This window comes from Pholcus phalangioides, unplaced genomic scaffold, assembly GCF_987345545.1.
Source record: "Pholcus phalangioides strain wild (caught in Gottingen) unplaced genomic scaffold, Ppha-v1.0 ptg000015l_1, whole genome shotgun sequence".
Lineage (NCBI taxonomy): Eukaryota > Metazoa > Arthropoda > Arachnida > Araneae > Pholcidae > Pholcus > Pholcus phalangioides.
Window position 1 is genome coordinate 99,926,062 of NW_028301608.1, and position 27,646 is coordinate 99,953,707.

General features: G+C 32.7%; 1 protein-coding gene across 1 annotated transcript; it reads left to right on the plus strand.

Annotated features, from left to right (window-relative positions):
- The first annotated feature begins 739 nt into the window (after positions 1-739).
- Positions 740-27,587, plus strand: LOC149077191 (general transcription factor 3C polypeptide 3). Its single transcript, XM_089244935.1, has 27 exons — positions 740-896; positions 3,958-4,044; positions 5,496-5,628; positions 5,940-6,014; positions 6,957-7,018; positions 7,471-7,597; positions 8,631-8,707; positions 8,858-8,972; positions 9,174-9,343; positions 9,764-9,851; positions 9,947-10,005; positions 10,695-10,801; positions 10,903-10,990; positions 11,915-12,061; positions 15,431-15,611; positions 15,791-15,822; positions 15,944-16,073; positions 17,211-17,273; positions 17,911-17,981; positions 19,984-20,088; positions 20,709-20,795; positions 20,900-20,998; positions 22,912-22,987; positions 23,453-23,577; positions 23,703-23,790; positions 25,335-25,414; positions 27,399-27,587. The coding sequence occupies exons 1-27, from the start codon at positions 804-806 to the stop codon at positions 27,507-27,509; spliced, it is 2,676 nt and encodes an 891-aa protein (XP_089101061.1). The 5' UTR covers positions 740-803; the 3' UTR covers positions 27,510-27,587.
- The last annotated feature ends 59 nt before the right edge of the window (positions 27,588-27,646 follow it).

Sequence of the window (27,646 nt, forward strand, 5' to 3'; positions counted from 1 at the left end):
ATTTGGTTTTCCGTGTCTATGACCGATGATTTTTGATCATAAAAAAAAGAATTTTGATGGGAACTAAAGGTATTCAAGTGAAAAAAAATATTAGAAACAATTAAAGATCTGGTAAGTATGGTGCGTGGTGTAAAACATCTCATCAATTTGTGTCCAGGGCCGTCTTAACGCATGGGGCCCACCGTGGCAAGAAAAGAGGGGTCTCACGAAAATGAGAACCGGTTGAAATTTTCGAGAATTTGAGGGTAGGGGCTCAGAAAAATCACTTGGCCCCGGAGAACCATGATGCTCTTAAGACGGCCCTGATCATGGGATCCCCGGGTAAAGCAAATTTTCTGAGAAGCTTTAAGTGGGTGAAAATTTGTGCCACCCAATTTACATGCTTAAACTCGAAAATTTTAACCACATCTCATTTTCATGAGGCCCCCGGGTCATGGGTGAACCCATGCGTTAAGGCTGCATGATCACTGATGATAGCCAAATAAAACATGTTGCTTACAAAAGCGTGCGTTTTCTTGTCAATGATTTAAAATCAGCGCATTAATTGTTTCCACCGGCTTGCTAGAGAAATCTTAGTATTTCAGTCCGTTACTAGATAGCAGCACAAATACCGATCTGGACAATAATTAGGCAGTTTTCAGTTTCTGACAAAAGATGGCGGCAGTTCTCGAAATTTTTATTCTCCTAAGGCTTAGTAATAAGTATTGAGTATTTGGCAACACTGCTGTTACGTGTTGTTGTTTACATCCCGCGGAAAGACTGAAAGCAAGATTTGACTGGATTTTGTTGAGGTTCTTTTTTCAATGGATGACGAAAATTCATTAGACCTTTTTGAATCAGTTCTCGGGGGATTGACGGAAGAACAATGGGAAGAATATAAAAAGCAAAGGAAATTGGTAAATTCGTTATTATCACCGCCAAATTTGGCGACAGAATTCGAATTAAGGAACAGGTGCTGTATAAACCAGAGATTAGCGATTTCTGGCGACTTTTTTTTCGACGCCAAACATGTCCGACGACCCGACCAAAAGTCGCCAAGGCCGTTAGACACTGCGGACGCCGAAAAAAAAAAATCGCTATCATGGAAAACAATAATAAAAACCCATTCAAATATGAAAAATATCATGAAACATAAAATATAATAGTATAATTATAGTTAAATAAACAACGGTCCTGCATGTTGTATAAATAAGTATATTCTAGGTATAAAAAAATTAAAACCCACACTTTTTCCGGGTATCCAGATTCTTTTAAGTAATGAAAATTAAATAAAATAACGAATATTACTAAGAAAAATAAATAAAAATTATACAGCCTTACCAGTTGACGAAAATGTAATCCGGTTCGTGTAATCCTAATGCTCGGAATGAAAAAAACTAAATGGCTGTTCAAATGTTTGAAAAGACACGCTAAAAACAACTAGCGAAAGGTAATCGGGAATCATCCAAGACAACGACGCTACTGCACAAAGGGAAAAAACGTCGTTATCCGTTTGAATCGCCAGCGCTTTAAGCGGCATCTATAATGGATGGGTAATAGAAGCTTCTAGAAAGAACAACGACAACCTGGCAAAATAAGTGAGAGCGCCGGCGTTGGCGACTTATAGCGCCCTTGGCGATCTGGGTTATACAGCACTTATACCGAATATACCATTAAATAATTTTCATGTCGTGTATCTAGCTTTGAACGTAAATTTATTTGTATTCATTCTATTGATGGTGGGAGTTATATGTAGGTGGAATTTTTATACACTGGGGATTTAAAACTGTACACTGGATGGCAATACGTTTCGACAATAGGGAGGTAGGCGACATATTGGTTTGAATAAGTCTAAGTTTTTTTAGAGAGGAAACTCACTCTCTGCTGTTCAGACAAAGTGTGAAAGATTGGATACCAAGCGAGAGGAAGATGGAAGTTCGGAAAGAAAATACACATCCCTCTGCAAGGAATCAAACCACTAATCTCTCACAATCTGGATGAGTACTCTAACAAATGTCACCATTTGAAGGAAGGAGACTATCAGCTGAGCTAGTCCCATACATAGCCCAATTTTGCGTTTATGTATATTCTCTTAGGCAGTGGTATTTAATTAAAGGGTGCATCACGGCGCCTAGGACATTGTCCAACTTTTTCACGGAGTATCATGTTGATCTGGTGATATTAATATGTGCCCGTTAGGTGGTTTGGAGGGTGCTTTGTTATAGTATTCTGGGAGCCACGGGTGAACTATGATAAATAATCTCGGTTTTTGTGACTTATGGAAGATTTATATCCCTTTTCATAGATAATTTAACACTGGACAGACAGACAGGGTCTGTGGGATCCTGCACGCTCTTTTGACTCCCACATTGCAAGTAAGAATAAATGAAAAGCTTAAAAGTTTCTCCACTTTTCCTGGATTACCATGTTCTTATTGTACACTAAAGCTTTTTCCATTATCTTTCTTATTAACAGAGATACAAACGATATACCTAGAAAGACGGAGAGGGTCACTCTGACCCTCCCATACATTTTAGAATGCATTCATCATGTAATACTACCAACATTGTCACAATTGGTTTTTGTATGGTAAAAATTCTTCTGATCTCTGTGCATCGAGTACATTGTAATTCCTCCCCATTTGAGAGACTTTTTTACCTTCATTCTTAATGGTGGGTGTTGTCAGCAGATGTCTTAGCATCTGTTATCAAGCATTTTTTTGCCATTTTCTCAGATAAATTATTTGTTCTGCAAGGTAAAAATATCCATGTGCTTATGATTGCTGTAAAAAATGGCAACAGATGCAGATTCACAGATGAGGAAACTTTTCAGAAGTCGGCAAACATTGAGCTTGAAGTAAGCAACAATACTGATGATGGATGAAATACTCGTCATACACCTATCAATGCCTCAACTAATGCAAAATGAAATAATACTAGATACAATAAATGCAAACCACATTGAAACTACCAATCAAAACCTTGTCCTACACCCAAACATCAACTTGATGCTATAAATATCTGAGATTTCAATGATATCCCATCAATCCGTAGCGAAAAACTATTGCAGAAGGGAGTGTATGAAATATCGTGGGGCACTACCTCATAAATAGTATGTCAAGGATTACAAATTATTTTACAAGAAACTCATTTCTTACAGATACATATTCTACATCACTGAAATTATGTGAATTTTTCAAATCAAAATCAACAAGTTTGATTGAAACCCTTCAGAAAGAACGTCACTAGGTGCTTCCTACTGCGAAAAAAATAAAGGGAGATTTTTTGATCAGAACACCACACCTGATCCTATTCGAAACCTAGAGGTGATAGGACACTGAAATCCTGTCAGTGATGTGGAAAATAAAAATTCTGTTGTCTTGAGTTTCCTCAATAATGACGCACATTGGGAGAGTTCGTTTGCACAGAATACTTTAAAAACTAAATAATAATTAAAATATATTATTAGATCAATAGTTTTTCCACCCACTAATTCTTTGTGGTATAACTCTATTCTGTTATAAAAATATTATACCATGCTATAAAATATGAAAATGTTCCAACATTGCCAGAAAAAGCTATGGGGTCACACAGACCCCGGCTCATCTTTTTAGGCGTAGTCCTCGTCCTGTATTTCTAGTGTTAAGACATTCTTTCTTTCAATTATAGTGCAATTCTGGTCAGCTAGTTATTTCAAGGTTCCCTTGGCCTACCGTGTTATTAAAATTCGGATGAATTCTCATGAAATATCTTAATTCACGACTCATTACAGAGTTGTGATCGTGAATGTTTTTGAAAATAATTTTTTTTTATAATTTCCTTGCTTATATTTCTTAAAGAGAGTAAGTAGATCTCAAACCTCCTTTCATAATTTTTTCCCAAATTTAAAAAATAAATAAATACATAAATAAATATATATATAATGTTTGGAACAAATCATGTTTTATTTATCTTAATTTTCACCTTGATGTTCTTCCAGGAAGGTGTTTTGGTACTTGACAGCAGTAGTAGCGAAGGGGAAGATGAATGCATGGTGGAGGAAACAGCAACCTCTCCCTCAGTGACGGTATGGCATCCCCTTTCTAATTTTCTAAACTTTGAATACTGACTTTTTTCCCCTCTTTCTGTATTTTCATAATAAATTTGATTTTTCTCTACTATGCAATGATAAAAAAAAGTGATGTGATACAATAAAAGGTGTTTAAATATTTGTCATCATTTGTCTAGCCATAATTTGCATGCAGTGCAAAATAATGCTTGGCTTAGCTCTGCTTTGGTTCAGTCTAAATGAGGTTGATTTAAAAACAAAACCAATAAGAATTGGGAACAATGGTAGGAAAGAAAAAACAAGTTTTAATAATCATTTCATATCATATAAAAAAAGTTCAATAGTTATCACGAATTTCATGAAAATTGTCCACGTGACATCATGCATATAAGTACAGTGTATGCTGTTTAATATGATCACATCAAGACTCAGGTTTCTGATAACAATAGCCGATTGATAAATATTATCAAAAAATTGTGATTATAAGCACAATCACCATATGTCTCACTTAGTTGAACAGGATGCAAATGAGACAACTTTGTTTTTCATTCCCACGTAACAGACTACAAAATCATTTTTTTTCAAGATTTTTTTTCCTTTTATGCTAAAATCCTTTCTTTTACTCCACCATTGTTAGGAATTAGAATGGAACTGCATAAAATGTCTATCATGAGTTATGGTACTTTTCATAATGTATGGTAAGTTTCATAGATTCCCTTGTGAGTCCTCTGGCCAAGGAACTGTGAATGTGGTCAGTTGAAAGAAACTGGCCGAGAACTAAAGAAAGGGACTTTTTAACTTTAAACATGCTTTCACTATAGGCAAAAAATTGCAAAAGAAGCACTATACATACATAGATCACACAACTAATTACAACCCAATTACTACATTTTTAACTGAGTACAGAAATTTTTGTCAATAAGAGAGCCTTCTGATGCCCTACATAGTCTTGTAGATTGATAATGATAATTTATATTGGGAAAAAATGAGTCTGGTTAAACCTTAGCTTCAAAATATGGAAAAAAATAATGAGAAAAAAATTGATAACTTGAAGTGAAGTCCTGATTACTATAAACAATTTTTTTGCCATATTATGATATTGGTCCATTCTGTATGTAGCGAAATTGATAACAATACATGAATGATAACATTGTCTGTGAATCTAATAAGTGGCATCTGCTGTATCTTGTAAAAAACTCATCAATTTGAGCACAAAACTGACATCCTACACATTTTTTATCCATTTTTTGGATAATCAAATTTTTTCATCAGTCTGAGGAAATTTCCTCGAAACTTAGGTTTTCAAGACTACTATATATGCTTCAATTCATTGTTTAAATTTAGGAGAAAAAATTATGGTTGTTGAAAAGTAGTGTTTTGCTGTGTTTGATTTATAAATGGAAGGGAAAATTTTTTTTTCTTGGTCACCATCACATCAATAGTGATAACTATGATTTAATTTTGAACAGAAATTTGAAATTGTCCATGGAAACGACAGAGAAAGTGTGGTCTATTCTGATGAAGATAGTCCTGAGGGTACATCTCTTTCACCCAGGACTATGATATCATGGGATAGTAATGCGGCTCTGCGATATGTCAATGGTAAGTCTCATCTTTTCCCCCCACTACTTAACCGAAGATGCACCTCATACACATTCTTCATCTTTTCCTCCTGTTAATCGAAACAAAATATCTATTTTTTTTTATCATTATGCAATATGCTTCAATACAGTTTTAATTTTTAATTCAAGAGAATTTTTGTACTTATTTCCCCTGTTGAATGCCATTTGGAACTTTCATTTTTTAACGTATTAAGTATGTTAGATATTTATCATATGTTTTGATAGTTAAATTTTTTTCAAGATTTGAATTTTTTATTCATTTTAGTTAAACACATTTTTCTGTATGTTTAGGAGAAATCAGCTTTGCTGAGTTGGCTGAAATCATGGAAAATTCAAGAAAACTCTCGCTAACAGATAGAGACAAAGGTTCAGCATTTTTTTTCTTAAATCTGATATTTATGTGTTTGAGTAGGTTTTCACTCTCAGCTTATGATGAAAACTTTTCCATTTGATATTTATACATTTTGATCTAACACTCCACCAATTTTTATGAGAGACATCTTGAGATGAAATCCCTTCAATTATTGTATGTGGACATAGCAACCATGTTACCTCTAAGGATGTCCAGTATATCAGCTAATGCTGCAATTGATCAAAATATACTAAGACCATAGATAAAAAATAATAGGTTTCAATGTATGTTTATTGATATGGTTTTTTAATAAGAAAAAAAAATTATGTACATTTCACATACTAAGATTTCATCTTGAGGCCTCAACCTGTGGATTGTATGTTAAAAAATACCAAAGTTTTTAAGTGTAGGAATCACCATGCCCGGAAAAATTGCAAACAGCATTATACTGGATTGTTTTTCTTGTAAATAAATGTGCTTGGTTTCTCAAAGTAATTTGTCTTCTGCCTCAATATCTTTTTTTGTCAAAGCCTGGTGTAGATTATAGGCCACAACATAGTACTTGCAGTTTTTTTTCATAGATATTGTATTGAAAGTGAATGTTTTAAAAAAATCATTCCCAAACAAAGTATTTGACTAGAACAACAGATGTTGTATTGATACAAGGAAATAATAGACAGTTTTTTACAACCTCTTCCAATCCTTAAGATTTCAGTGCATATTAGTTCAGGTTGATAAAATACTTACCTACAGTACTGCTGATTGTAAGATGACAGTTTTTCTCAAAGTAGCAAAATTCAGATGCTTGAATCATATGTGACGAATTACAGTGGCTCAAAACTGCTGTTGCAAAATATCTAGATCCAGCAAGGATGGATTATGTATGATCCTGTTATGGATTCGATATGTGAAATTGATTGACTGATTTGATATAACTGTTATATCTGTATTTAAAGGTTTGGATGAACAGCCAATGGATGTTGATTGCACACAATCCTCAACACCAAAGAAAAAGAAGGTATGCTTATCATATTTATATCAAATTTCAGAACTGTAACATTGCTTATCAAGAAATTAAAAAAAACTAATGCTTTTCATAAATTGTAAATCCAGCTAGAATAAATTTGGAAGAAATATTCAAACACCAATACTTGATATTATTAATTTTTTTTTTTTTAAATTGGCTTAAAAATAAATTCAACAACAATAATTTTTTCCACATATAAAGCAATAAAAAATAAAACATGAAGAAAACACTACTGTGAAATTTGTAATCTAATGTCTTATTGAGATTATTGATTAATGTTGTATATGTAAAAACAACATTTATTGTTTGAATGAAAAAGTGCAGTGAGGTAAAGTTCTGGCCTATAACTATGAGAGAGAGAGAGAGAGATGTGCTATTTTTTCTTCATACAAAATTTCTAGCCATTAAATTTTTTTAATTAAAAGTTTTTTAATGTTCTATAGAGAATCAGACGCCGTGCATATGAGCTTCCCAAAGAACTAGAAGGCTTAATGGGAACAGCAAATATGTGTTTTGCAAATGGTGAGACAGAGAAGGCATTGAACACATGCATGGAAATTATAAGACAAGGTAAAATTCACTCGTTAAAAATGAACAGTCTCTTACTTTATTTTAAACAGATTTTTAACAGTAGATTCTCACTAATTCAGCACATTAGACTAGGGTTGTGTCGATTACTTGAAGAAAGAAAAAAATCATTTATAAATTGTTGGAAAAGCATGCAAGTCACAAAAATCAAATTTTACAGGACAATCCAAGGTCTCTGTAGCAAAGCCATGAACATTTATTTTTAACTATCTTTGGGGAGCTGCAGATACTAAACTATTTCCTCTAGCGACTTGCCTTACCATGCCTTTGGCATGAGTTTAGTGTTTTATTTGCAAAAAAAGTAATTTTCAATTTTTGTGACTTATATGCTTCTTCATGTCAATGCTAAAATTATTTGAACCCTTAGCCTTACAGCGGCAATCCTGAAATATCTCTTCAAACTTGATCTGCTTTATTTTGGTCACCCCAAAATATCTCAGGTTTTTCACTTTCACTGTGGGTGACACACAATTGTCTTGTTGTCAATCAATTCGTTTTGTTATGGAACTATAAAATGGTAGTGGTAGGGATAGAGCCTTGATTTTACATTCCACAGTGAAAATGCGCTCTTATTTCCAATGTGGCAGTTATAATGCGGATCGGGAAAATTTTAAAAACCGCTTAAAGGGTTAATGTCTATGCACAAGGACACAATGACATGCCTTCTTCTTCTATGCTTTCAAACAGCCCATCTGAAAATGCTGAATTACAGCAATGGCCTGGATTACGGGGAGTCTGCTGTACTTTTATTGATCAATTTTCTGATGAATCTGTTAAAAATATGCTGTTTTGAATTCATTATCCAATAGTGAGTGCTATACTAATTTCTATAAAGCTAAGAAAGTCACTCTGCATTGAACCACTTCAGCAACTCTGTCAATAAAAATTGAAGTATTCCCATGTGATAAAATTGCAGTAGTTATTTATTTTCAATACAACTGAAAAACCCACCAAAATTCCTATTAAATAAAATTATCATAAATTTTCATCTCATTACTAGTTTGCTCTTTTGCAGCGCCAAACAGTCAACAACCTTACCAGACTCTCGCCATGATATATGAAGAGCAAGGGGATATGAAGAAATATTTACAAGTAAATCAATTCTTCAATGCTTTTAGTTGTAATTTTGATGTTAAAATATTTATTAATGTAAGTTTACTTTTTTGTGGAAAGTTATCTATTTTTTTATTTATTTAAATTTTTTCTTTCATTGATATTCTTGCCATTTATTTTATATCTTAGTGTTGCTTGTTAGCTGCATATCTGAATCCATCAGATACTGAAGAATGGATCCGCCTAGCTGGATTATCACAGGAACAAGGATCTATACAACAAGCTATTCGATGTTATTCATCTGGTTTGTGATCACTTTTGTACTTAGTTTTTATATAAGTGTCATTTGTTTCGTCAGTTAGTAATCCAGATGTAAAATTAGAATAAGTATAAAGTATATTAATTGAATGCTATATTCTTTTTTACTCAATGACATTCACTTGGAAATGTCTTTAGTTGTAGTTTGTTCTAAGCATATATGTACTGTATTTTTGAATTTTTTTAGCCATCAGGAATGAGCCAACAAATATTGCATATCTATGGGAACGATGTAACTTGTATGAACATCTTGGAGATAGAAAAAATGCATTGGCTGGCTATGAGCTTATTTTGCAGAATCTCAGCAGTCCAGATGATGGTGAGAAGTGTGTTGAAATATCAAGAGAAATAGCAAAGGTTAGTCAATTTTTTTCATGTATACATTGTTTTGTATTGCTATTTTTGAAAAATAATTGTGCCTATCCAATTTATTATCTCTACAGTTTTGTTGGTCAGTTTTTTTAGGAACCCTTTAGTATTTTTACGGTGAACAAATATGTGGAAAAAGTATGTAGTGACACGTTTTGTTTTTTTAGTGAAACAGACTTCTGTTTGGTGAAGGAAAAACAATTTCATTTTAATTTTTTATTGGCTGGCAAAATACCTGCAGGTCATTTCTCTGATTGCATATTGATTGAATAGACATAAATATTAAGATAATTAGCACTATTCATTGAATAAATGACTTGTTAAAAACTTGTTAATACTCTGTCAATGTATTTTTATTTATTCATTTCTTTTTATTTTTTAAGCTTCATTATTTATTTTTGATTTAAGGTCCATCATGAAAATGAAGATTTTGTTAATGCCATCAAAGTCCTTGAGAGTGCATTTTCCAAATTCCCGAATTTGATTACGTCAGAAGGTAAAAAATTTAAAAAAAATACAGTATAACATAGAATTTTTTTGTGTTGGAAATTGCACAGTTGTCTAATATATTTATTTTGTTTTTTCCCCCAGATGTCAATCTCCTTTTAGAGCTACAGGTAACTCAGAAATATTACAGAGCTGCTTTGAAGGTGATTATATCGTCTCTCACACAACAAAAGCATGAATGTGCAAATTTCAAAAATGGGGGAAATGATTTGAATATTTACTCTACCCATGTTACTCTAGGAGTGTTGTTTCCCTAAAATGCTTTGTAACACAAATTTCAATGGAGCTTTCACGTTTAACGTGAATCAACAACATTCACGTTTCTGACAAAACTTAGCAAAATGAGAGATCCAACCAGCTGATGAACTCAAAAAGTGAAAATTCACATATTCATTATGCTTCTGGCATGAGAGGAACAATATACTTATTTAAAAGGAGTATAAATTTTTTTTTCTTTGAAAATCTGGCAAATTCAGATGTTATTATCAAGCATCTTTAAGTACTAATATCCAACAGTATTATACCAATAAATCCAAAATCACTACCTAAGATTTTTTCCGAAACTGATGATTTTCCTGATATCATTTTTAATTCATCATGTTCTTTCTTCACTGTATCCAGAAAAATACATATGATACATATATTGTCAAATGTGGCAGGTTTTATTTCGAAATTTATGCAGACATCTCTAAATTTAAAGAAACATGCAATCATACAATTGTAATTAAATAAATCGTCACTAATTTTTGCCCTTTGGTAAGCATGCTATATGCCTAAATGATTAATAAAATGACACCTGATCTAAATGATTTTCAATATATTTTACCTGTAGACTTATGTTTTGCATTGTGGCGTGACCCTTCATCTTGCAGATAAAGTTATCAAATCATCAGAGGAAGTGGACTCATGCTTAGATGATCATTTGCAAGAAATAAAAAAGTAAATATGAGGTTTTTTTTTTTTTAAATATTGGAAGCTATTTTAGGATAGAGGAAAAGTATTCAGAAAGCCTGAAACACACATTTGTTTTTTTTATTTAGATGTGATGTCCCAGATGTTTTACCTATTGACATTCAAGTAAAGCTGTTGATTTGCATAATTCATCTAAAGGCTATAAAAGCAGCTGAGGTGGGTTTTTTTTGCTATATTCATCTCGTGAAACATGAAGTATTTTTGGAAGAAATCTATTTAAAAAATAGTATATATATACTAAATAATTTTATATTCCTTTCTCATCCATTAAAAAAAAATTAATACAAGGTTTTTTTTTCTCTAAATCACTTGATGATACTAATATTCTTTGGGGAAGTATACCAATTTCTGGTAATGTGCTGCACCATAAATGATGATTCAGATTTATTAGTATGCATAATTTTTATTCAAGATGGGTGACAAATTACTGATCAGTGGTATTTTTATTTTAAAAACCGAAGTCCATTCCACACCCATCACACTGAACCACTCAAAAACCTGTTTTTAGTTTACAGCTTGGACAATTCTGATGGCAAAATCAGCCAAAAATAGGTTTTTGTGTCATTTGGCATCTTGTAGCATGACGGGTATGGACCTGACTGAAGATCTAAATAAGATTCATAGTGATAACTCTTTTGTTTCGGAATACCATTGCTTATGACAGGAAATATTTTTTTCTCATGCATCTAAATTTTTATTAGATTATTCTTTTGTCAGTTGTATTTTATTTTTTCTGATTGAAGCTCTCAAAACTGTGGCTTCCTACGCCCTGTTAAAAACCTCATGAGAGCTTCACTCTTTCTCCACATTTACTGGTAGCTTCACTCTCTTCCTTACTATGTGTTACTAAATGAATTTGTGTTTAAATCAGCTATATTTATCATACAGTATGTAGGACTGTGACATTTAGTGGATGAGATGGTAGATTTCATCAGATGCGTTGCTGATGTCAGGAGTGGGAGGGGGAGTTGTAACTTCATTAGTATATTACATTTTGAAAATTTCAAACTCATGTTTCGATTTTTTTCTTTCCGATTTTCACCTGCTAACATGTTTGCTTCAATCTTTTTCTTTGATCAGGAGTTGGTGCTTAGGTTAAAGCAGGAAAGTCCTGATGTTGTCGGTGATTTATACTTGGATGTTGCAGAAGCATTCTTGGAAGCAAATGAACCATTGCATGCAGAGCCTCTTCTGATCGACCTAATTGCATCTGAGAAATACAATCTTGTGAATATTTATTATATATATATATATTTTTAAGTAACACAATCCTTTACTTTTTCCCAAGAGATTCACATGATTTGTCAAGGGAATTTGTTAGTGTTAGTAGCCATCCATGTCCAAATCCAAACCAGACCTGCACAGCTGAAGACTAGCATACTATCAACTCGACTGCCAGACGGCTTTCTTTTTGTTGTTTAAAATATATATTTCCTATTGTTTCAAAATAAGGTGAATAAGGTTTTTAATATCTTATTCTGGTAAGCTGATATTCATAAGTGGAAAGTAGAATTTTCAAAATGCTTAATGCAACAGTCATGATGCATCTCATGGTATCAGTTCCAGGGCATTAAAAATAAACCTATGGCAGTTCTCAGAATATATATCATTGAAAGGAAATATATATATATGTTTTCTTTAGGAGTCATTTAAGTATCACATCACCATCAATAGGGGGAAGAAGGGGCTTCAGGTTTTCTGAATTTCGATGACAAGGGGGGAGGTTTGAATGATGCTTATGCCATCAAGGACCCTTTATAAAGAAATGAAATATTCTTTTTTGCATCTTTACTAAGTGTGCCAAAAATGAGAAAAACCTTTCCCCTATGTTGTGGAACTGAACTAACATTCTGAACTTGAACTAACCTTAACACCTGAATTATACCATTCTACCTGTTGATAAGCCCTCTATAGAGCCACTTTAGTGATCTCCGTTGATCCTTCAAGTGATCTAGAAATGTGTCCAGGCCACTCAAGTGTGCTAGAAATATGCAGCAGACTGCTTTAGTGCTCTGGAACTGGCTTGCATCACTCAAGTGATCTGTAATCATGCCATGAATCACTTAAGTAAGATTGGAATGTACCGTGGGTAACTTTAGTGATACAGAGCTGCACTATGGGCCGCTTAAAAAGTGCTCTAAAACTATGCCACATATCACTTAAAGGATCTCTAATAAATGTGATACAGACTTAAGTGTTTTGGAACTGTACCGCGGGTCACTCAAGTGATCTGTAAATATGTTGCTTGGCACTTAAGTGATCTGTGAATGTGTCGCTTGCCACTTAAGTGATCTGTAAATGTTCCACAGCTGCTGCTCAAATGCTATGGAATTGTACCATGGGTTCACTTTTAAGTGATCTGTAAATGTGCTGCTTAGTTCATTTTTCAAAAATTAGGTTTGAGATGACGGGCCATATTTGTCCCACAAGTCATGTGTCTTGCATATATGGTTTTGAGGGCGGGTCCCAATGAATTTCTTGAAGAAGAATTTTGAGTTCTTAGCCTTCAAATAGCATTGAACTTAACAGAAATTGATAATAATGAAATATATATATTTAAAAAGGTATTTTCTTCCAAAATTTTATTTTTTAAATATTTTTTGCATAAAAAAATAAATTTTTGATTATCTAGGAGGGGCGCACAGTCCCCAATATGTACTAAGAGGTAGGGGCAGAGCTGACAAAATTTGCTGATGGAGGGGGGGGGGGGTAAAAAATGGCTAAGAATCTGCTGACGTAGTACTTGAATGGCCCCCTTAATCCTTCATCTGATGCATGTTGCCTTGTTACAACAATGATGATTTATTTTATCTGTTTTGTTTCTTACAAAACGTACAAGAAGAAAATTAGCCAAGTGGCCAAAAGACCCATACTTGTTGATAGTGAAAATTTATAATCTATGTTAACAAACACAAATATTATTATTATTGTATATTATTAGTCATCAAATTAAGCGAAAGAAAATTACATAAATTTTGCAAGAAAAAGAAATAAAGAATGTAGTTGTGGTTAGTATGATGACAAAATCAAGTCCCTATAATACTTTCTCATGACTCTATTTTTTTGTTCTAAATTAGGATTTATTCATGATTTATGAAATTATGATTGAAACATCAAATGAAATGATTCATAATTATGAAATGATTCTTAATTTACAATTGTTACTGCAACAAAACATGTTCCACATGATGGCCATTATTTTCAGATACCATGTGAAATCACTAGATGGCATGATCCACAACTGACTGAAGTGTGTGCGGGGAAATGTTCAGCATGTTGCGTGAAATGCTACCTTTAAAGCCAATTAAATTTCTTGGATTGTCATGTTGTCACGACTTACCAGACGTTTCAAATGCCCCCAAAGCCAAAAATTGCATGGATTAAGGTCTGAGGGATCAAGGAGGCCATAGATTAGGGAAGTGTCGGCTGATGACATGTTCTTCTGTAAAATGTTTTTAAGAACATTCTTAACACACACACTGCAATGTGTGGAGGAGCTCCATCTTGCATAACGATTGTGTCTGCAAGGCAGTGACCTGCTTGCAGAGCTGGAACAATTCCATTCTGTAACAGCGATGCATATCGCTTCCCGGTGATTGAACATGTCACTAAACCTGTAGGACATAACTCCTTGTAGAAGTAGGGACCAAGAATAAATGATGCAGTAAATCCACATTATACAGTCACTTTTGGTGAATGCAATGGAACCTGTAAGATAGCGTGCAGATTTTCTGGTTCCCAAATTCGGCAGTTGCGAGTATTGACTGCACCATTGAAGTGAAAATGCGCTTTGTCTGTCCAGAGAATATTCCAAGGCCATTCTGAATTGACCTCAACGCGAGCTAGAAACTGCAGTGAGAACCGGAGTTGAGCATCATAATCATGTGCATCTAACTGCTGCACAAGTGAAAGTTTGGAGGATATTCTGTATAATCTTATGTACAGTTGGACATGGCCTATTCAACGCTTCTACACGCCTGAGACTACCATGAGAATTTGAAGCTCTGTCCTCTTTCACCTGCAGCGAAATCTCCTGTACTGCGTCTATGTCTATAGAAATGGGTTTTTTTCCTTTTTCAGGATGAACAGCCAACAACCCTGTGGTTTCAATTTTTTTTATCATACTCTCCAAAGGTTTTTAACATTCATTGAACCTTTTCGAATCCTATTCCAAGTCTGATATTTCCGTAGAGCAGTTACTGCTGAATCGCTGTTTTGATAAAATAATTTGACCAGGAAAGCGTGATGTTGTAAACTTATCGTCATTGTGAGTAGCAAACACATTGAGAAAAAAGATCTCCACGAATGTTTCAAGGTTTTATAACAGCTGCTCCGTGACATCACATAAATTTACATGTGTACTACAAGTATTCAAAGTGAAATGCCCTCTGGCAGTGACATGTGCATCTAATGTTTTTCCCCCTTTAATAAATTTCCATCACTTCATGAAGTCCTCCACAAAATTTCACACTTTTCTGATGACTAGTTTTGCTTGTAGGCTACTTCAAAATAGGGTCTTTTAATTATAGACACCCTGTACTTTGATAAAATATTTTAATTTTTCATATTAGGCCAATAGCAGTCATTTATTTACAGGCTGCAGTATGGTTGAAATATGGCGATTGCTTGAATATGCTTTTGCGCGGCAATGAAGCTACCGAGGCATATAACACAGTTCTGCAAATGGCACCTTCATATCAAGAAGCTAGAATTTCTTTATCTAAGATTCTATTGGAATCTGGAAATAAACTGGAGGCTGCTAATGTTCTAAAACAAGGTATTTTTATATTTTAGTTTATACATTTCAAGAAAATTACATTTAATTTAATTAGTACATTATAAGGAGACAAATAACTTTTCTTTCCAAGTACTAGTTTCAGCATAACATCCAGAAAATTCAATTTCTTAACTAGAACAACTTGTTTGAAGAGACTTTTTGTTTCATTCTTCTCTTAGAATATGAGGATGGAAAAGAAGATGCTGTTACAGTATGTACTTTACTCTGCATATTTCTCTCACTTACACCTTACTCTGCTTATTCTGAGACGTATGATATTACATTTGGACTGCTATAAAAATTACTAGCTTTAATACTTTCCTTTTGTCAAGGATCTGAGTGTTCTTTTTCAAAGATGTGAATACTTGTATGAACTGGAATATTTTGAAGACTTCATAAAAGCTGCTACTATAGCCCAGTATAGCCACTGCTACAAACTTGAGACAGATGAAGAGTATAAAGGTTTTCTACGAAATTTCTGTCTTTTTTGTGATTGTATCATATTCCAAAGGGTAGAATGATTTTCACATTATCTGTGTTAAATTTTATTTTACATGAAGATCATTTTATATCTATTAATTCTATGAGAGATATATCTTTTTATAAAAATTAGTATAAAATGATTTTAATGTACTTAAAATCGTGATACATGTGTATACATGTATCATGTGCACAGATATCGAGATATGCACAGATATTATATATATAATTTTATAAATCGGAACCTGTGAAATTTGGCCTGGAGTTTGATTCTAATTACATTAAATCTGGCAATGAGCTTGCAAATTAAAAGTGTGATATAGTTAAAATGGCAAAAATCTGATAGATTTGAGGATGTAGATGAGACAAATGTGGATAAAATGCTCAAATCCAACTTGCCAGAGATCATTAATAAAAATTTTTTCATAATATTGGTGACACCATCAAAACTTGATAGGAGATGGTCTTAGTGAGAATAGAATTGTATTAAATTTTTTAGGGATATTCATACAGAATTCTTTGGTTTCCTACAACAATTTTTATGGAGGAGGAGGCACTGCCTGTTTCAGCAGAATCTTGGCTGTTTCATTTTAAAATTTAAGACCTATCAACTTATCATCCCAGGCTCTTCAGTTAAGCGAAGATCAACTCACCAGCACTAATCCATTCATTCTTTGGTTGAGAAAAGTCGAAAGTAAAAATATTTTAAATTCATTCATCAAAAGTAAATTTACAAGATTAATTTACATAATTTTGAATTATTTCATTAATTTATTCACAAAACACTTTTGCTTCTGGTTGAGTTTAGTTATTTTTTTATTTTGAAGGAACTCTCCCTATCCTTATCTTACCTATGTTAAATTCAACTCGCTTACACAATCATTTTGTGGAATTAATCATGTAAAGCGAAGGGCACCTGTGCTTCAATGGATTTTAATTTTTTTTTTGAATTTTACATTGAAATTATTTTAATTCTCAAATCTGTTGTGAAAATATCGAGGTGTGGTTTGTTTACTTGTGTTATATGGAATTCACAATTTTTGTTAAACAAGTGAGTTTTAAAAGTTGAAAAGTGAATAGTTTTTTAAAATTTTATTTTTATACCACATTTTTTTACAGTTGTTGTGCAGGTTCAGCAATACAGAAGGAGAGTTGAAGCTTTGAGGGAATTACCATCTATCGGTAGAATTTTTATGCTCTGCATGATTAAATAAATAATCCATATAAAGTTGTTTTCTTAGTAATTTTTTATATCTCTGACCCCATTAATCACATGATCGAAGTGTATTCTTAAATTTCATTTTTGTTTTCACATTACACTGTAAGCCTATACACTGTTTCATCCATAGGCCTATGGTGAAACAATCAATCTGACAGACTTTTTTTAAATTAATTCAATCACATGGTTGTAGATTTTTTTTTAACATTGCAGTGCTCTCTATCTTTTAAATGAATTCAGTTAAATTTAGTTCTAGAAAAGTCAAGTTAGAAGCTAAATGCGTAGTAGAGTAGGCCAATAATAATAAATTTTGAAAGAATGTTGCTATGATTTTTTATTGCATATCACATCATTCTTGTTTCTAGAGCATTTTACTAGCTTTTAGCTACTGCTCTCTTTCCTATATTCTAGCTTTCTTCTTCACATTATGAATTAACTGTTCTACAGTGTCCGTTCAAATATTTTTTCTTTTTCTTTGCATTTTCTTTCAAATATTGTAAAATATATAATTTAATTGTAAACTCTAATTTGTATTGTATTTTGGTAATTGACTGGGGACAAATAAATGTTATGTTGTGAATGGTTGATTATCTTTTGCAGTTCAAAGCAGCAAGCCAACTTTTGTGAACACAGATGTCCCAATGGAAAAACAGTGGGAGCTTTACCAAAAGGTATCATAAAATAATTTTCTGTGCATGTTACAAATTCAGCGAATGCTTGATTTTATGAACTTTCAATTTACAGACTTGCATGCTCTTAGAAAGTAATTCTCTGGTCTCAAACAATATATTTTTTTCCAAATGTCTTTTTCAGACGCAAGTGCATTGTATTTTAGTATAGATACTGGTCTTATTCTCAGAACATACTCTAATATTTCTTCATCATAAAGATACTTAAAATCAAACACTGTTTTTGTTGTCATCTATCCTGTGAAAGCTGTATTTTCGATTTGTATGACTGGATGTTAGTTGTAAAAATTATGAAAAAATTCTAGCTCATCTAAATTTTTTTCAGGTGTTTCTGAATATTTTTTTTTCAATTATTTTCTGCATTGATCTCTTGATCATTGTCATGTGCATTTAAAAGGAATGTTTTGTAGTTCTACTGACGCAGTTATCAAATTTTTATTCGTTAATTTTGAATGGAATCAATAACTGAATCATTTACCCATTTTAGGCATGAAAAATATAGCTTGAGCTATAATATATAGCATAAAGCTAATAAAGCTGTAGTGAGTGGTCAAACTTGAAATGCAATTTCTTTCAAAAACAACACTTTCTAAAACACTTGCTATTGGTTGCAAGTTCTTAGTCCTATCACCATTCTCTCATCACATCAATTCAACTAACCCCTTCAGTTGAAATCCCTAGCACTTGTGAAGGAGCTTGGTCAACTGATATTGATAAGCTACATCGAACAAGGTGATGATGGATACTAGAATCCCACAATAAGGATTGTAGGAAGTGGAAAAGAACCCCTTTTTTCATAGAGAACCCATTCTGATCCATGGATAGTCGGTCATAAACAGAGATATAGTTCAGGGAAAGAAAAGAATAGAATGCTGTCTCTCTGAACACAAATATAACAAATATTCATACATATTTGTTATATTTATTCACACTTCTCAACAGGTTGAGCCCAATTACAGAGATGGGAACAGGGTTTAAGTTGGATAAAAATTCCTTTTGCAAAAAAGCGAAAATGGGGAGAAAAAGCTTTAGCAAAATGCTACAATGCTAATGTAATGATTGATGGTTGGATGTCTACTCGTTGCGTACCTCCTGTACACATTTTAGCGAAAGTGGCTACTACTTTTTTTGCATTCTATGATTTTCTTTCGCATTTTGCGAAAAATGCAACCGTAACTTAAACCCTGGATGGGAAACTATCACAGATATAAAAAATATGAAAAATACAAGTAACAAAAAATAATAGAAAAGTAAAATAATTTCATCGTATTTTACACGTTAAAAATAAAATCATCAACAAACATATAATACAAAAATATTTTATTATACACATTGAAAATCTGTTTAGATTTTTTAAAAAATCGTTTTTGGGGAAAAAATTAAAAAATCTGAATTTTCTGTGACATAACTGAGAGGTACATTGCAAAATAAGTTATATAAATGAAAAAAAAAAAAGCTTTATTTTGCTATTCCTTTGGCACAAAAAATCACTGTACAACTCAGAGAATCGACAAGTCGATTCAACAAAAACTGGTGAGGATTTCAGTTTCAAATTGAGTTTGATGAGAGTTTTAAATGAAAAGTTCAAAACCTATTGTCTTCACAGTGAAGAGCAATTTTATCATACAGAAAGCAGCATCCCCCCAGATATCTCCTACAGTTTCTAAGGGAAATGAGCAACAGTATATGAAGATGGAAATTGTTTCAAAATCAGTGACTAACCTAAAAAATAACTAATTCTCTAAAAAAACTAATCTCCAAAAGTTTACATGCCCAACTTAATATATGTACGAATCACAATGTTTTATATGGTTAAGTCAGGCATGTGGTTGAAAAAAATATATGTCCAGTCAAAATGTTTACATTCATCTGAAATAAATTTGTTAAGCCCTGGTAGATATAGTGTTCAATTTTTATTATTTTTCACTCAAAATATAAGAATTATTTTTTAAATTCTGTGCATATTTATTATTCTTTTTTGCAGTTGTGCCGGAAACTATTTGAACTTGAAAGGTTTCAAGAGCTACAGAATGTTTCTCTCATGGGATTAGCATCAAGTTTATGGAGGAAAAGCCCTACAATGACAAAAGTAAATTTTATTCTGCATCATATATGTATATTTTTCCTCCTTATCACAGATACAAAGGACACAACAGGCCAGTGAGGTGACTACTACTACTAAACCAGAAAAGCACCTCGTCCATATTCCTCTGTGGAACTTCTAACGAATTGGTACATGTTGGAATGTGTGTGTATGTATAGTGAACCTTCTGTGCCAGTAAGGGGACTGAAATAAAAAACCCATAAAAATATGAATGTCAAATACTTGTAAAATAAAGTTAACCCAAAGTAATAGCAACTATCACAAAAAAAATTAATAATTATGATAAAATATGATACACTGCCCATAAAAAAAATTATGGTTGTGTTTTCTAAGTAGGGATAGGTTCTTCATATATCCCAATCGGAATGTTATGTTGCATGATGAAGCATGTATGAAAAAAAAAATTCAATATTCTTGAATTGATCAAAGATAAAATGCATTATTCTTTAAATGTGTTTCATCAGATTAATTATTGCAACTTCACTGATTACAATTCATTAAATATTATTTTGTGAGGATATAATGAAATGTTGCATTGATTAGAATGAAAAAAAATATTTTCTGTAATATAATTACATGTTTGTTCTTGTTTTCCCAATTATCAGGATGCTGAATTTCTAGCTCTGCTATCGTGTTTTTATAATAAGTCTCACTCATTTGCTTACACATTGCTTAGAGATGCAATTTTCAAGGTAATGTTCAAACAACAATAATCGCTGATAACTCTTTTGTAAATTTTTTTTTACTCCAAGATTTTTTTACTCAATGAAACTCTTGTACATTTAAAATATTTTAGGATCTCGGCAATCATAGATTGTGGAATCTTTTCTGTCTCAATGTGATGAGCAGTCAACAAGCCAGGCATCATCGATTCTGTCTGCGCCTAAGTTTCAAGGTCTCTACTTTATTGGTTATATTTAGACTGCATTAGTTTATGATATTCACTATTTTAAAAAGTTAGATGCACAAACAAACTAAAAAAAATATATATATTTTCTTATTCCAAATTTTGTGCATAGGGTCTGTTCGAGTATTATGAAAGCACCAATTGGTGTTGGGGCCTTTGCTTACTTTTGATGACAAAATGGGAGAGAGGGATTGGAATGATGATTACGCAAGCAATTGGGTGTGCAATATGAAATTAGGGAATAATTTTATTCAAATAAAAAATGAAGGAAATTGGTTTTAACTTGGACAAAAATCCTAGTTACCGCTCTAAATTACAGAGTGAAGAAAGAAAAGGTTTCTTCTAATTGACTTTTTTTTTTTTTTTTTTTTGCTGGTTAATAAAGTGATCGTTAAAAAAAATAAATGTTAACTATGAAACAGTACTCACTTGTATATTGCTTTTTTTAATTGCAGTAACCTAGAATGAATGACACAAATATTTTTACAGTATTTATGAATTACCACTGCTCGCAGAAATCCCTAAATTAGGATACATCATTGCTCATCACACTTTGTTGAGTAATGCTCAGAACCAGTACCGCCTTAACGTATGGGGACCCACCCGGGCACCTCAAGGGAAGATGGGTCTCAAAAAAATCTGAGAAAAACACAATGGGTCTCTGAGAAAAACACAAACATGTTAAATCACAGCATGTTTATAACTTATGATCATGCATGAAGATACGCTCACCTTAGTAGTAGTGCAGTAAACCAGACTCACCAGGTCTTTTCTCCTTGGTGCTTTTAATTAACTGGAGAAGAAAAGAGGGACCAGGGGATCACAAAGAACCTATATACATTTGAAGGGGATACTGGGTGAATCTTCCAGAAAAGTCTTTGGTTAATAGTTTCCAAAAAATATTTTGAATTTATAGAAATTAACTGAAACAAAATATGAAGGCATCTTTCCTTCAATATTTCATTGATTTTTAACAACAATATTTCACATTCAAAATTTTAAATTTATTTTTTTCCTCTTGGTGAGCACAGGGCCCCTATGTCCCCCTTTCCTTCGCGCCGAGACTAGTACCAGTCTAGGCCCAGCTTACTAAATTTTACTGACAAGGGGAGAGAGGGTGTCAAAAATGGCCAAAATTCTACTTGTGTTGTACTTGAACGCTCTATATTCATCTATAGGATGAGGAGAAAAAAAATATCTGAGAAATTAGTTAAACTGGAGTAACTTAATTTCTTAGTGGATTAGATTTTAATGGCAATTGTTTGATTGGCAATATGATTAATGGCAATATGATTTTCTTTAGCTTAAGAGCTGACATGAGTTTGTGAGTTTGAATATTGACTCTACATTTCCCCAGCGTCAGCTGTGGGTAACAGAAAGTAATCCCTTGGATGAAATTGACTGCAATGAACGGAATAGAAAAAAATCATTATAGTCAGTTTTGACAAGTATGCTAAATGGTGAATTAATTAAAAAAGAATTTCAGAATTATAGGGGCAAATTTCAGATTTAATAAAAGAAATAATTTCAAAATAAAAATTCAAATTCAATGAAAGAAAATTTCACAGTAAGTAAAAGTGTTCAATAATTTGGGGAACCCTGTTTAATAATGGGAAATACTTCTCAGTATGACTTGGTGGCTGGTAGGCTTCATTGAAAGTTTTTATTTGACTCACAATATTAGAAGACCCCTGATTTAATATCTGATGATGATGCCAACCCATGGTGTTGAAGAAACATAGAAATTGCACTCAAACTTGTGATGGCTCTTTTAAGCTCGAGAAAATATTATTAATTGAATTGTTAGTTTTACCACATTGCAAATGTGTGGTGATATGATCTGTTTTCTAATACAAAATTGTTATGCAATGCTTAAATTTATGTATTTTTATTGAATTTAGAACATTGATAACTTTGCCTTGGGTCTTTTCAATGGTCATACAGCGATGAATTCTGGGAGTTACAAACATGCTTTAGGTAGTATATATTTCTTTCTTTCTTTCTTTATTTTGTTCTTATCTTATTACTTTTATCAGATAACTTCAGTTTAGTGTCATTTAAGATGTTGAATTTCAGTTGAATCCCGTTATAACGAACTTCAAAAGACCAGGAAAATCACTTCGTTATAATGAAAATCTAGGTTTTTGCATTGTTTCTATGTAAACTTATCTGGGGGATTAGAAAGTGTTAGTTAAAACAAGACTTTTGCTATAACGGTATTCGTTAAAATGGGACTCAACTGTATTACATCAACACACTCAAACTTCTCAGTTACCTATGAGCAATTGATGTGATATTGTGTTTCAATTGAAATTAAATAGACACATTTTTCATATAATTTAATAATTTCAAAATTAAATTGAATGATTGTTAAAATAAGGAAAGCGATCAGGTATTTATTTTTGACTAGTGATTTGATTAATTTTTTGGTTTGTCCCACAGGGGAGTATACAAATCTTCTGAGAAAGCATCCCAGTGATCCCATGCTTCTATTCTATGTTGGCATCATCTTCACCCATATGGCATCTCAAAAGTTTGCTACGAAGCGGTATTTGCTTGTATGCCAGGTGTGTGTGACAAATTTGGATTGCAGCCAACTATAATAAATCAAAAAATTGTGAACTTAAAAAAATTACTGCCAGCATTTTCTTTTATAAATTCAAGATATGTTTTTCTCTTCTTCATGTTGTAGGCTTTTGCATTTCTTCAGAAATACTTGGAAAGTCGGAACTCAAACCAAGAAGCGTTTTATAATATTGGAAGAGCATTACATCAATTAGGTATGTGAATTCTAATTATAACATACAGTGAAATGAGGCGTGCCCAGGGGCATATGCAGAATCAACCTTTGAAGGGGACACAAAAGGCTTGGGAAAGGGAGGATACAAAAATTTTCTTCCAGAGAAATTTTGAGTTACCACTCTTCAAACAGCAGTTGAATTAACAGAAATTGGTTAATAAAGCATGTAAGGGTATTTCGATATTTTAATTTTTTTACCAAAATAACTTTTCTCTAATTTTTGGTCTTTTTGGAGGGTTGGAATGCCTCCTCCCTAAGGAACTCCCTGTGTACGCCTATTCCAGTGCCCACCCCAAGATCGAAAATTAAAAATATATTTTTAAATAGCTGTTAACTAACTGATTGAGGCATTAAAATAAAACACGTTCATATGCTATATTAATCAATTTCTGTTAATTCAAAATGCTTTTTGAATGCTGGTAACCCTTCTCTGGAAGCAATTCATTGTACCCCTCTGGAGGTAAATCCTGCGTATGAGGTGCATGCATGGTTAAGTAGCACCCCTCCCTCGATAACTGAAACCTAAATTCAATGGTACTCAATATCCAAGGATGATGCCACTCTCCACTATCTGTATGAAGGTTTTCAACAGCTGGCTCGTGCAAAGATGAATTCAAGAAAGAAAGAAAATTCAACTGCCTTTGAGGGGGAATCGAACACACATCCTCTCAGACCATCTAGTGGTTTTGGGTGTTCACCCGGCAAGTAAGAGGATGTGGGTGTTCGGTTCCCTGCAAAGAGCAGCTGAATTTTATTTATTTCTTAAATTCATCTTCACACCAGCCAGCGATTGAGTTGAAAACCTTTACATGGATAGTGAAGAGCGATATCATTCTTGGATAAGTAGTTGTCTGATGGTAGTGTCAGCAATTGAGCTTTGGCTTGATCTAGGTTCGACATTCATGTACAGTCCCGTTCAGTTCACACAAGTTCTAAGGAAAGATTGAGATTTGTTGCTTTTGTAGTCTAGTGCTGTAGGGTGCTCAGCCGGAAAGTGAGAGGATGTGGGTTCGATTCCCAGCAAAGACAGTTAAATTATCTTTGAACCATCTTTATGTCAAACTATATTTTTTTAATTCTTCCTTTCCTGAATTCCTCTTTGCGTCAGCCAGCAGTTGAAAACCTTTGGTACTCAATATAACAATAAATCTTGCTACGAGATTATTTTTTCAAGTCTTGTTTTGAAATGCCTATACCCTAATGCTAAACTGCTGCCTCTTGAGACAACAATAATCTTTCTACAATACTTTCTCTTGGTCCGCAGAGTAATGTTATAACGAGATTTCACTGTAATATCAAGTTCTTTCCCCTAAACTCTTAACTAATGTATTAAAGGTAATTAATTCAGATAAGTTGGTCAAATGAGATTGTGAACCTGTGGTTTAATTTGATAAATTTTTATTTGTTACAGCATGTCAAATTTGTACCATATAAATATGTAACACAATTGTCAATTTGATAAAATATATCAGCATTTTTATTTTCAATTATATGCTCATTGTTGCACACATTTTTTTTGTGTAGGCATCAAAGATGGTGCTGTTGTTTACTATAAAAAAGCACTAGACGCTCCTCCGGTAATCAAAGGTCAAGAAGGGGAAGAAGTAAGCAAAATTTGAGGTTTTTTAAAATTTTGAATTAACTAAAACACTCAATGATGAAGCTTCTAAAGCTTCTACTGTTTGTGTGATCCAGCAAATTCAAGTTATTAAAAAAGTCTGAATGCACTTAAAATTTTTTTCAATGGACAAGTATATTATCATTTCCTTAAAATAATGTATACCTATATATATTTCCTTAAATAAAGCCATATCTATAAAAGCTTTTCTTTTCAATAAAATACTATACAGGATTTGTAGAAATGAATGACACAATTTCAAAAACTCATGTTTTCCAAACTATCACGCATAATATTATCAGTGACACATGAAAATTAAGAAAAACATTTCAAGGTTTTTTCAGTTACAAATGTTTGATGTGGAACTGTTTATCGTAACACAACAGGGGTTTACTTAATTCCCCTTGCCACATTTTATTGATGAACAGTGATCCTAGAGGCATATTTCTAATCAGAAAAATTATCCAAGTTACGTGTAGAAATATCATTCACTCAGAAAAATATGTATACACATTCGCTCAGAAATATCATTCATGTTGCAAGGGATTGTACAGTTATTGAAATAAAAAAAATTAACTTTTTATACAGATACCCTATCTTCAAAAACCAAATTAGAAAGTTGTTGCCCTGTTTCACCAGAGGACAAAAAAATTCCACAGTTCTAAGTGCAATTTTCGCAGAGATATTTGAATTTAAAAATCGGAGGAAATTTGGGAAAGACCAGCATAAATCAGAGAAAGAAACATTGTCCATTAGTGTTTACACAGTTTTTCCCCAACTTCCCTCCAATTTTTGCAAATATTGCACTTAGAATTGTGGGAATTTTTTTTTGGCCTTGGGAGAGACAAGGCAACATCTTTCTAATTGGGTTTTTGACTGGGTGCCTGTATAAAATGTTAATTTTTTTATTTCAATAACTGTATAATCTCTTGCAACATGATCACACAAACATTCATAAGTTATACATGTTATTTAGATAATTTTTCTGACTCGACGGTATGACTATGTTGATCCTCTAGGATCAACAGTTTGCCGATAAAATCGGGTGAGGGGGAATAAAGTAATAATGTTGTAGATTAGATGTTTATCGTGTTACGAAAGGTTCATGCACTGAATATTTCTCACTAAAAAAAAAAAAAAAACCCTTTTAAATGTTTTTATTAATTTTCATGTACACTGATTATATTATGTGATAGTTTTGAAAATATGAGTTTTTGAAATTGTTTCACTCATTTGTGCAAACTCTGTATTTTTTGTGAGTTGGAACCTGAATGTTATGGTTTTGGAAATAGGTTTTTGGCTCATTTTTTTTTTGAATAAAAACATGGCTTTTTCAATATTTTTTTTACACTGCTTTCTTTTCCCTATTCACAAAAAAAATCTGAATGCTTAAGTAGCATTTTATTTTCACTTCTTACTAAAGAATATTTGAGTCACTAATATTAAGTGATTTAACTGATGTCAAAACAGAAAATTATCACTAATATACGTTGGTGTACAAGTAATCAAGTTGCTAGCAAACATATTCGATGGAAATACTTTGATATAGCAAGAATGAATATTCAACTTCAGAATATGAAACTCATAAGAAAAAGCTTGTATTTCAGATGTGGAGAAGTGTTATTACTTTCATTCTTCATAGAATACTCTGTATGGCTCAATCCTAATTTGTTTTTAGCAGAGAAGGAATTAAAGAAATGTCCATTATTTTATATGGTAAAACTTTGTTCCACGCCACAATTTTTTCAAAATGCGAGTAGCAGCGTTCAGGAATGATTTAAAGTTACAAGTCAAGGCCCCTGAATAACATAAAAATTAAAAAGACCCCCTTAAAGAGAGGAAAATGTTGAACTACTTTTGTCTTTTTGATCAAAATTAAATTGATTTGACACTTCGTATGCAGATTAAGAATGTTAAACAACATTATTTGGGTTGCACATGTGCTTTCACTTTATATTAATTCATTGCAGAACATTTTCGACCTGAAGTGTGAAATCGCCTATAACCTAGCTCTGATATACCAAAGTTCTGGTTCTCACGACCTGGCATCCTTGTATCTTCGGACTTACAATGTTGTGTAGTATATGATGAGCCATCCAGACAGGTCAATGCCATATACATTTATATATTTGTAAATAAACTTCTTTTTTCAATGTTGACCCCTTTAAACTTTATTGTACTCAAGTTTTTTGTGTATCCACATATCAGAAATTGTGTT

Excerpts from the sequence above, each read along its gene's own strand:
- LOC149077191 (XM_089244935.1), top strand. The coding sequence starts at position 804 with ATGGATGACGAAAATTCATTAGACCTTTTTGAATCAGTTCTCGGGGGA. Across the intron at positions 10,006-10,694 it reads ATTACAGAGCTGCTTTGAAG|ACTTATGTTTTGCATTGTGG; the intron begins GTGATTATATCG and ends TTTTACCTGTAG. Across the intron at positions 20,796-20,899 it reads TTAGAGATGCAATTTTCAAG|GATCTCGGCAATCATAGATT; the intron begins GTAATGTTCAAA and ends AAAATATTTTAG.